This window comes from Porites lutea, chromosome 2 (genome assembly GCF_958299795.1).
Source record: "Porites lutea chromosome 2, jaPorLute2.1, whole genome shotgun sequence".
NCBI classification, from domain to species: Eukaryota; Metazoa; Cnidaria; class Anthozoa; order Scleractinia; family Poritidae; genus Porites; species Porites lutea.
The window spans coordinates 53,867,109-53,879,191 of NC_133202.1; the positions used below are offsets into that span (position 1 = coordinate 53,867,109).

At 39.1% G+C, this 12,083-nt stretch overlaps 1 protein-coding gene across 1 annotated transcript in view; it reads left to right on the forward strand.

The window, feature by feature from the left end:
* LOC140929036 (serine/threonine-protein kinase Nek4-like) overlaps positions 1–11,441 on the forward strand; it is a 26,089-nt gene extending 14,648 nt beyond the window's left edge. The window contains exons 9-17 of the mRNA XM_073378860.1: positions 665–766; positions 1,341–1,420; positions 1,714–1,794; positions 4,100–4,278; positions 4,736–4,950; positions 7,662–7,710; positions 8,739–8,802; positions 9,750–9,839; positions 10,470–11,441. Coding sequence (XP_073234961.1) covers positions 665–766; positions 1,341–1,420; positions 1,714–1,794; positions 4,100–4,278; positions 4,736–4,950; positions 7,662–7,710; positions 8,739–8,802; positions 9,750–9,839; positions 10,470–10,560 — 951 coding nt within the window. The 3' untranslated portion in view covers positions 10,561–11,441. The remainder of the gene's footprint in view (positions 1–664; positions 767–1,340; positions 1,421–1,713; positions 1,795–4,099; positions 4,279–4,735; positions 4,951–7,661; positions 7,711–8,738; positions 8,803–9,749; positions 9,840–10,469) is intronic.
* The last annotated feature ends 642 nt before the right edge of the window (positions 11,442–12,083 follow it).

The following is a 12,083-nucleotide window of genomic DNA, read 5'->3' on the forward strand; positions in this document are numbered from 1 at the left end:
AAATCATTGTTAAGTGATTTCCGTATGCCCAATTGCCAAAGCAACCTTAATTGAATCAGGTATTTTATTATACTGTTAGCCCTAGGTGATGTTCTAAGATGCGTAATAGGGTTGGCTTTTGCCTTTGTAACGTGCAGTAAGCTGTATATTCTGGCGATGAACGTAAAACTTAAAGGCTTCTTCTTGAACTAAACGCTTCGCTATGATTACTTTACCGGCCGATTGTTGTCTGTACTCAAACTATTTTGTAACTTTTTGTTTGTCCGGGACTGTTCTGCTAAGGCTGTTTTATTTCTTCTGTAAAGGCTGGTTCTTGTATGTCCATTTCGATCGCCGCTGAAAGCATTGCAGGAACATTGTGGTAAAATGAAAACTAACCTTGATAATGAGACTAAGATGATTGTCCGCAGCAATAGCTACCATGGGTCGCTAATAAGCGATCGGTCATCAACCTCGTGTTGAGTAGGAGAGGAGCCTAGAAAAGCTTAGGAATGAGGCCGATCGCTTATGGAAACCAGGCTTATTTGCCGTTCGTATTGCTTTGTGGATGTGTGATGATTTTGATATATTATGCATGTAATGTTGCATTTGTTACTGGCAAAAGCAGTAACACTAGTTGTTGAGTGCCTTTGATATAATGTAGTTTTTTTTTTATGTTCTTTAGGCTCTTGGCTGTCTTCTGTTGGAGATGTGCGTTTTGCATTACGCATTTAATGCAACCGGCTTAATCAGCTTGTTTTACAAGATTGTTAAAGTAGATCATGCGGTGAGCCTTCTTCCATTAACTTTGGGCAAAGAAAACGGAACTCTGGAATCACCTGCCATTATGTTAATCAAAGAAAAATCTTTCCCTTGTTACGGCAATGCTGAGCACATATTTTATGTTTAACTGTACAACTTATTAACACCCACTATTCAATATGGTTTCTAGGTCATCAAAGTACATTGTTGAAAACCTCATATGTGTGCTGTAGTGACAATTAACTCCCTCTTATCTCTCTGCCGTATTGGGTAGTTACGCGCTATCTTCCATACATTGCCTCTCTATTTATTTAGGTGCGTAAAATATACGTACGACGCAAGCACGTAAAAATTACGCGACAGTGGAAATCCACACTTGCTGGCAAAAATCTTTCGTCCTAAATCATGTTGTTGTACATGCATACATGTATTATCAATATCATGTTTTCTCCCCTTTAAGGATGTTAAGAACTTAACTTAACTCACTGCAAGGTTCTGCCGAATTCTAATGGCCCTAATGCCCCTGTTTAAGAAACGTTTAATTGAATGTTTAATGTCCCCGATTCTTATCGAGATTTTGTTCTTATGGCTCTTTCCAGGAAGTTCCATCACAATACTCATCTTCTCTGTCAGCGCTGGTTTCCCTGTTGCTATCAAAGTCCCCGGATGAGCGTCCATCGTAAGTTGCTTCTATTTATTTTTCCCAAGAACTGTTAAAAAAGAAACCCGTCTCGAACAATTTGGTTTTTTTAATCAATTTTTTTAAATCGGGTTTGAACCTGTCAAAGAACTGTTGAAGATAACAAGCGAACAGATTATAAGGTAGCACCTTAAGGTTAATTTCCGATAGGGAAAATAATTATTCTTCACTTATTATGATAACGATAATAATTGATGTTTTGTACGTTACGCCTGTTCAAGTATGTGGAATTTTTTTGCTGCTAAAACAGTCTTTAATTCATTTATTCGCAGAGCTGGGGCTATTCTTAATCTGTCTTTTGTGAAAGAGCATCTTGCCATTCTGATAAAAGAAAGGGAAGCGTTACATGCTAAGTAAGTAAAATGGCTTACTGCTTGCTGATAGAGGACTACTTTAATACTTTAATAGGGATACTCCTAAAACAGTGTACACTATACTAGGAGATAAAAATAAATAAATAAATAAATTATCATTATTATTGATAAAAGAAAAATTTACATATCAAGTCTAAAATAGATATCTACAATATAAAATTATTATTTACAATATTCTATCTACACTAAAATTTAATATTATAATAACCTAATCATGTGAGCAGTATACCATCAGCGGAAGGGAAAAATATCAGTAGTTACAGGTAACTTATTCCAGGCTACTATTGAACTTGGGTAGAAGGAACTGGTTTGAATATGACGGAAAGGGAATGCATTGGGGGCTCGAGAAGCCGTTGTTAGTGGACATACTTCAGATGGAAGGGAGATACTAACTAAACCTTGTTGGATTTTATAAAGCATTGATAATTGGTACGAAAGTCTGCGTTGTTCAAGAGTGTCCCTAACCAGGCTGTTTTAACATGGGAGTAACATGACTAAAGATTGAGTAGTCTCTAAGAAAAAAAATATTCTTTAGTTTGCTAAATGCAAGTGCAATACAAACCTATCAAAGTAGCGTTTCTTTTCTCGTCACTACATTACGATTATGAGCAGAGATTCAGAACTGCGAACGACAGTCGGCCATTCGACATTGCCCACTAAAATATCCGAAGGAATTCATGCTGGGGTCGGACATGATGTCTGGACAGCTCAAACACTTAAGACTGTGATTTTGTAGTTGAAGAAAAGTCAATACAGTTGACTCTCTCTTAACGAACACCTCGGTAAAACGGGCACTCAGAGTTGGCCCCTGCCTTTCTTTAATACCTTTATCTGACTCTCAATAAGACAGACAACTCTCTCAGACGGACACTTAGTGCAGGTTCCAAAGGTGTCCATCTTAGAGAGGATCGACTGTGTAGTGTTTGTCCAGTCCGGTTTGTCCTGTTAAAACGACGACCTGGTCGGAAATATGTCTTTCCTGAAAATAGCCTGTGCCAGGCTCTCGGTCAGTGCAGACGAGCGAAAAAATCAAGCGTGCGGTGAAATAGCGAACGAGGGAGAAACGGCGGGAAGAGAGAAGGGGAGAGTCTGTGAAAGCATCTTTTCACATACCTCAGTCCGCCCACTACCCTGCTCACTTCCTGAAGAACCGTTTCTCGTGTCAAAATTATCAGGGAGTTTTAGCATCGACGACGGCGACGGCACCGAGACCGTCAAAACAGCAATAGGTTTACTAAGCAAGACAACAGGTTTGCACGTACATCACGCTTTTCTGTACATTTCTTAGCCGTTACTGCACGACTACGACGTGAAAATGCCTAATTTCACGTTTTATGGAGGACGTAAACAAGCGAAGACGAAGGATTCCTTCTCTTTCTTAATTTGAATGCGGTCCCCAAGAAATCAACTCTAGAGAAATTTACCTACTTTAGACATTTTCAGTGAATTGGAATAAACGAGAAAAAGTTTGAAAAAACGCCAATTCATTTAAAAAGTGACGTTTTAGCTGCCGTCGCCGTCGTCGATGCCAAAACTCCCTAATGTCAAATGTTAAACCGTCAAAAGTTGCGGTGTAGAAAGGTTAATAAACATGCACGCCACGTTTGTTAGTCTCTGCGCACGCAAAGACTTAAGTGTTGAAGTAAACTGTCACAATTGACCAATCATAGGGTAGTACCAGGAGCTGGTATACCGGAATGGGGTATTTAAAACATGAAGGCTCCACTATTTCGTCCTTCCCTAGCCACCACGCGCTTTTCGCCCAACTTTTCTCGATCCGCTTTCCTCACTATCTGGAAAAGGCTATCCTGAAAATAACATTTATTTGCAGGCCTGGTGATGCCCTTCCATCATCATTGCAGGCTTTTTGGTTTCTAATACTCTATACTCAGTTTGTTTTCAAGCTGTTGTCCTAAAGCCAGCTTTACTTGTCTAGTAGTACGCTCTCGGGAAGTAGAGCTATTTGCCTGATGTCTCCGATAAGGATAAGGGAAATGCCCTGGGTATGGGAAAAGGTTCCACGTAACAATGGGCACTGGGCTTGATGGTAATACTCCCTGTTCAGTGGGGGAGGGCACAGGCTAACAAAGAGAATGAGGCGTGTAACTTCTTCTATTTTAAAACCGATTTTGGAAGAGCTTGGCAAGACGGTATTTTCCTGTTTTTAGACTAAACCAACTCAAAGTAATCTATCTAGTGAGCTCTCCCGGATTGGCAGGGAGACTGTGTGTCTTGGAAGTCTCTCTTTCGTGGACTTACAGGGATTTTTACTTCCTCCTCTCAGGCAGCTACTGAAAACAACAGGTGGAAGTAGATACAAATCTCCCAGCTCGCGCCAACGTCCCTCGTCAGCATCCGTGCTAAAATCTCCGGATAAGAAAGGACGGATGTTGAGAGTACGGTGCAAATCAGCTCAGCCAATGAATAGACGGCAACAACAGGTTACTGTGCAGGAAAAGAAAGGTTAGACGCGTGCTCTTTACTTAAAACTATATTGCTCACTCAGTCAGGAATGACAAATCTTCAGGATTTGCTCGGAAACTTAGGTAGTATCGTATTGTTGCTTTTTTACTATTGTTAATAAAATGTACCACCATGGCGGTAACCCCCTTCTGTGGCTTGCTTCTGTTATAAGAAGAAAAATGAAAACTGTTGAGTGACAAAACTCCCCGTTAAAATTTTGTACAATATTTTACGGAAAGTATGGTATGCTCATATCCTGTGACCTTTCTTCTTTTGTTGTTATGTTTATGACGAAAGTTTGCGAGGGTCAAGGAAAAATGAAAACTGTGATGGGGTGGGGGGGGGGGGGGAAACTTTGGTAAGAGGGCGTTTCCTCAACTATCTTGTACTCTCATTATTTCCCGCTCAGAGCTCAATCCAGATCTAACGTTAATAAGACTTTACTTTTCTAATTTAGATGTCGATCAGACAAACGTTACGGATGACCCTGGTGAGTATTCCGACGACTTCGATGAGTCGGACGACGAAGAGTATTCGGATGAATCCGACGAAGGCTCGAACGATGATTCGCCAAAAAAGCCGGTGTCGGCAGCACAAATGAAAGAAAACGGAGAGGATGAAGAAGCAGAAGTTGAATATCCTGATGATTTTGAAGATGACTCGGAAGAAGAGGTGAGATATTACAATTAATAATATAGTCAAACGTTCCGATCGTTGACGGCTGCTTTATTTAATTTTGTCATCAGAGGTTGCGCGCTTCTTATGTCTTTTTACGTCGCAAAAAAATAGCTATGGCCGGATTTATTATATAAACACCAATAAAATACCACATGAGCTTTCGCGCGAAAATTAGATATCCTTACACGTGAAATGCACATGAAAAGATCACCGTTGCTATGGCTACATAATATATAGATTTAGCCAGGGCTAAAAGCGAAGCTCCTATTAATTCGAATTTATAATTTAAATCAAGCAATAAACTTGTATTCCACAAATCAGTTAACTGAAGAGCACATGGGCAGGTGACTTTTGAGGGAAAGGCTAAGTGATTTTAAAAAAATAATAATTTGCAAACAGTCCACTAAGGGTGAACTTAATCTTACATCGAGTTGATAGCCTTATATGTACACCCAAAAAATAGCAATCATCTTCGATCACATTTAAGAGCCATAATGGCTCTTGATCACAGTAGGTTTGGCCTGAAAACAAATCAGGCCGAATTTTTTGCGTTCGACAAGTTTACTTTACAAATCTTGCCAGCAAGTCTGGGGACGTGTAAACCAACCTTTTATACCTTTTGTACATCACATCTGAGGTGAAACAGTACCATGAGGCGCTGTTTTTGTCATACAGACCTCGAACAGAATGCAGTATTTCACAATTTTGCAATACAAATTGCACTCATTCAATATTCAGGACGATCGACGCACGCGTGTGTTTTTAGCGAAACCGGTGATTTGATAAATGCAAATTTGCATTTATATCTACTCCCCGATGTGTAATCTTCAAAAGCATTTGATACGCGCGGCATTTTGACTACTCCTGCAAGCGATGTTCATGAGAGACTGAAAACAAACGGCACAGCGATTAAAATTGTAAAAGAGACTACTAACAATCAATAAAAGGAAAATAATTCGGTGAAACATATACAGAGTTTGCTTTTTTGCTGTTTGCTTTTTTCAAAGATGAACTCGAGGCAGATGAAGAAAATCGCTCAAAGCTTTTACAGCCCGAGAACTATAACTAAATATTCTTTGGAACGTTTTCTTTCTCTTTGCGGTGACAAAATGTCTAAAGGCTTTTTAAAGTTCTAAAAATCAAACCTGATACTCGGTCAGATCATTGTCTCAAATCTTACAAACGTGCATAAACCAAATAGCCGCATAAAGTACGCTCGACTTCATTAAATTAGATACAAAAAACAAACTTCAAATACAATAACTAGTACTCAGGCTTACCATTCGAGATGTACTGAAAACTATCAAGTAAGGCCAGAATCGCTTCAGGCTTTTCAACCGTCTTACGCATTAAGCAAGTTGAAAAACGAAAACGATGCCATCCGAAATCGGATTTCCGACTTTGCCAAAGCGACGTATTTCTCAACCAAAAACCCACTAAACAAACTAGCCATGAATAACAGAAGACTCTTGATAGGAGCTGAATTTCTCTTTGTACATTCAGTGGAGTTAAAAACAGTTAAAAACATCACAAGTTGACACAAAACTCTGTCAGCTTCAGCTGGCAAAGTGAACAAGTTTCAAGATGCTGCAAATGATGCTGCATAAATTTTCCGCGTGAACTCACCTGTCAAATTTTGACCAATCAGAGTACAAAAATTGGACGTAGAGCGTGACCAACGCGCGACCTTGGTGAGAAAAGTCAAAAGCAACTGGCATGTCTTCCCTGCCTGTAAAAACTGGCTGAATTTTAGCTTGAGGTCAGTTTGAAATCAAAATTTTAATTGTGCGGCACATATAAAACCCAACATATTTCATATGAATTAAAAGAAATTGAACTTGAGCCTGCAATCATTTGAAAACTAGTAACTTGTCAGCGGATAACTTCAAAAAGGTACTCGACCTCGATGGGTCGACACCTGAGCCCGCGATACGGTCAGGTGATACTGGTCAGCGGATACCCTGTTTTGACAGCTGTCAATTGATCACAACATTGATGTGCAATATGTGTGCAATATCAGTCTTCCTATGCTCCCAAACGAGCTAGAAAGTATGAGTGAACATTAGTTGCCCTGTGGTGCGGACGGACGGGCGGGCGGTGTACGGTCACGTGATTACCAAATTTTCTGGGATGGGTAGATTAACTTACCCATGGTGCTCCGCAGGCGCGCTTCGCGCGCCAGAGCTCCGCTAATAAGTAACGCCTTTCGCAAAAACATCAACAAAAATCATATAAAAGGAAATGGTTATTACGTATTTTATTGGTTGTTATGTAGTAAATAGAACATTACAGGACCGCTTGGATGTAAAACTTTTCTCTTCTCGTGTTGAAAAGTATTTCACGAGTTTTGATTATAGCCCTGAGATAAATTTCCATCTCGCTTTGGGGAAAGGAGTTGGTGTCAAACGTAGTCACTCCCCTTCGCCCAGATGCATAAAGTGATAATCTTCTGCAAGATTGCCTCTGGTTCTTGCATGGTATCAAGGATAGCTCAGTCAAAAACCGATAAACGAGCCTTCAAAAAGAAGGGAATGGTTGCTCAACCAGCATCTGTTTTAAAAACTAATAATAATGATAATAATAATAGTAATAATAATAACAATAATAATAATAAGAAATAAGAAAAGTAAGACAGAAGAAAATTACTTCTTAATAGATTATCTTAGAACTTTAACTGAGATATCGCTTGCCATTTTTCTCTCAAGATTCTGGACGATATTCTCACCAACGCCCGGGCTGCTCAAGATGCGGAAGGTAATTTGGAATCTAAGTACGAATTTCAAATAACTGCCCAAATTATTAAGTGTTTGTACATAGTTAATTGAGTGGAATGGTTATGAAACCCGTCAGACTCCTTTGTTAGATGTTTTTGTGGACCTGAAAGTGCACAACGTTCAAAAGAATTCCTATCATTTTGATTGCATTGACCAATAAAAACGTTGCATTAATTTATTCCGTAGCAATTTGCCAACAGAAAACAAAGGATTGTGCACTTTCAGGGTGCTTCCAACATAAACTGCAGCACTGTTGTTTTTATCATTGATGTTTGCCGCTTTTCATAACCAGTCTCCTCTAATAACTATGGTTTGTAGGATATTTCACTTCCACGATCTTCTTTTAACTTCACTTATCTCATTTGGCAGTTTTATTAACAAACCAAAGGTTAATTTCGCAAGCGTCTGCGTTTGTTTGTTTTCAAGGAATCTCGAATAGTCCAGTTTCGAATTGGTCGCCACCGCTGTATTGAGGCACTGAAGGCTCATTTATACAGAGTTAGTCTCGATCAAAGGTAAATATATTCACAAATTCCAGTCAGAAGAAGACCTGTGTACAACTGTGTCTATTGTTTTAAACTCAAATTCCGGCACCTTCTCTCCTGTATTTGTGAATATTTTACTTGAGGCTGAGGCTAACCCTGTATAAATGAGTCTTAAGTGCTTCTATTCAGCTGCCGCGACGAATTCAAAACTAGACTATTGAGGTTTAAGCTGACCTCAGATTCCAGTTGTGTATATAGGAGCTGCTCGTAAGGTCTCTCCTGATTGGTCGTAGAAAACAATGACATGTCATTCTCTCAATTGTTTTAGTATTGCTTAGGGTCAGGGTTAGACACCATTGGTGACTTCTCTTCCGAGCAGCTGCTACATGACCCTCAGATTCATTGAATTGTCTTGTGCAATGTAGTGTAATTTGGAATTTGATTGAATAGATCAGTGCATCTCTCAGCTGGTGTAGAATTGTTTTCATGTCACAAATAATCATATACTGCCTCATTGCCTCAGCAGTGGAAGAAGAAATCGTGGAAGACTTGGATAGATCATTGTCCTGTAAACAGAAGCTTAAAGAGTAAGTTCTTTGGGTAACACTTTAGAATAATGTAACGAAAGGTATTCAGGAAACTTTTCATCAAATAGGCAGAGTTAAGTACCCGCTGTAAAAGTAAATAATAACGGGGGTACCGAACACTCCACGAACCATTTCCAGACTCACTTACTTATATAATACAAGATAAAAAACAGACAAACATTAAGTGCTTGTGTCATGGAAAGTTTACAATACGTGATAAAATACAGTTAAAATCATTTCATATAAATACGTTTTTCACTAAAAAGAACAATGTAGGAAGGAAAGAGAGGGGCATATGTATCCTCCTTTGGGAAGAGCAAATCAAATGTTTGGGGACTTTCCACATTATCGTTACAACATTAGAGAGGTTTAGAATCACACTCATGGCAAACTGCAAACGACAATTAACATACCATGTGACCAAATTTTCCTGTAGTTTACTGTTAATTATATCTACACAAAAATAAGTAGGTTCAAACCAGGCTTATCCATAAGAATTATTGTGCATAGCGTTTTTCTGCTTATTTTCTACTTTGCGAAATTGTCAACTTGGAGCTGACGTATGCCGTTTGCCGTAAACGTGATTCCAACTGCCTGTTTACATGGAGGTGGGGGACCCCAGGTAGGTGAGGTAACTCGCTTATGTGGGGTAACCCGCCTGTTCATATAATCTCCTATTTTGATTTGATCACGCTTACATGTTTGGTAGGGTGACCCACCATATGTTACCTCACATAGCTGGGGTCCCCCACCTCCATGTATTCATCCTATTACCTTCAGTTATCTCCCCTTGCATCAATATTCCATTGTCTTTAGCCAGTCTTTGGTCCTCGAGAATGTTTACTTACCTGTTTGCTAGATGCTTGAAATTTCTAGGAACACCTGTAAACAATAATTACAAATGTTCAGGAATTTGATAACTTTGAGCTTTTTTGTTTTTTCGCCAGGCAAGTGATAAGTTTCATAGGCGAAAAAATGTTTGAAGAGGTGCGAGAGAGATGCGCTCGAGGAGAAATGGACAGCGATCAAACTGAAAGGTATGATCATCCCAGCATATTCGGAAACTGTCAAGGTTTTCTACTACTCTCGAAAACTGTAGTTCGTCTTCTCTAAAATTTCTGCTTAGTCTGTGACTGTGAGAGGTTTCATCGTTATCAAACTGAAGGTCTCCTTTTTTTCACTCAACCGCGCGCCGTACTAACGATGCCGGTCGTCTCTTAAGGGGTCCTTTATATACGACAGGCACGAAAGACGTCCCCCATTACAATGTTACCGAAAAAAAAATCGGTTTTAGCTAACTTAATCTTTAATCCCGCTTTAATTTAATTTTTAAGCCGATCAGTTGAGTTCTGGGCGGCAATAGCAACGACGTTTGAAACGAACCTTGGATCGCACAGGAACACTTACTATTCAGGCTAGGCTCTTACTAGCCCTTTTTAACTTTGTTCTTTTATGGAGTAGCCCTTCAGTTTGGTATCAATCAATCATTTTATTAACGTTTTAATGTTGAATAGGTTTACCCCTATCTCAGCCGGAGGCTCATTTAAAAAACGAATAACTAATAATTATTAAAAATGATCTAGCCTCGCGAGTTATCATTCTTGACTTGGCGTAGTGGTTTACCTTAGTCAACTACGTTCACGCAATGTTTTTCGTATTTACTGCAGGCCTGAATTTGAAAAGCTAAGTGGATCAGAGATGATGGAAACATGCTATCTTGTGAACGAGTTGTTTATCGGTCCTGAAGATGAAAGCTAACTCACGACAAGTCGATAAAGATGGAAGGGGTTTTCATGCAAGGGTCATAAAATTGTACTAAATATCGCTGCCAAATCAGGGGAAAAAATAGACATTGACAAATCATAAACGCAAACTCATGCAGATTGAGACTGGTTTGGGTTGTACTTCTGATTGGTTGAAAATGGGAAGCGAAATTTCAGAGTCAGTGAATATTCGGAGATACGGTCGAAAGCTGCATTGCTAAAAAATTTTAGTCCTGGAGATAAGAATTATTATAAATTCAGGAATGAACATTCATAGTCTGTGTTACCTGAATTGGGAGTTGCTTTTGGGAAAAAGCGAGTAAAAATAAGTTATTGCGTCATGTATAAACAGCTTTTAGCCTGTATAATATAAGTAGATAAAATAATAGCAGTGTCTTAGGGATTTTCGGAATAAAAGCAAATGCATATAGTCATTTTTTATTGAATCTTGTTGGAAACCCGAGATAGGACGAACGTTGTTCATTTCAAATCTATATATTTGGTAAACAGATCCAACTTCCATTAGATTCTTAATGTATATATTGATTGCTTTTGGTGTGAAAATGCGATTGATTTATCTGTGTTTCAAGGATTTACCCTTAAAGATGTGAAAACACGATAAGCAAACTTCAAAATAGAAAGCAAAATTAAAAATTCCAAATGTGTTGATTGAATTCTTTTCGAATGTAAAGTTAGTGTTTTACATTGTAGTGATGTTGGTTTTTCAGAATCAGGAGATTTTATCCTAATCCTTTCTGATTTGTCGGTGCTGGAGAAAAACTATGACATATGAAAATATTTTTGTACATTTCTCGCCATAATTTGGCATAATGTGTGAAAGAGTGTATTTTAGCAATAAAGGTCAGTTCCATTGAAGATGTACGATGTTGTTGTTGTTGTTTTCACATTTCGTTTCTGAGTCAGAGTTCAGGAAGCGCATGTATCCCAGGACCCAGTGCCTCCGTGGAGGACCGATTAGCGCGTTAAACCGTGAGGCACGAAATTTTACCCAGCATTGCGTTTACTAATGACTAGTCTGGACCTTAGCTTGATTTCCACTGTCTCCCTAGTCCGGTCTAGTGCGGGCTCATTTCCATTATTGTTTTCCCGAACACTAGTGGTTGGTATTGGAGCCTAGTTTGGACCGTGCGTGTCATTAGGGGTTAACATAACTTACTGGACCTTTTATTTCAATCTCGATGAGATCCAATCACGTTTTTCTGAAAGAGAACATTTTTCTAAAAATTTCACTCATCCCGGGACAAACTTCCAAATAACGCTTGCCAGACGTTTTGGGTTCCCGCTTCTGGACCGGGTTGAACAACCGATAAGCGCAAGCAGAAAATAATGTATAAAATAAATAACTGATCTGGTTGCTGTCAACACAGAGGTCAAGGAAATCAGGTTTCAAACAGCTCGGCCAGTGTATATTCACTTTTTAGCGATCCGAATTTTCCCTGTAGCCTCGTTATAAAGTGGTATCCAAGCAACTTGGATTTTTCTCTGGGTGCTTTGGAT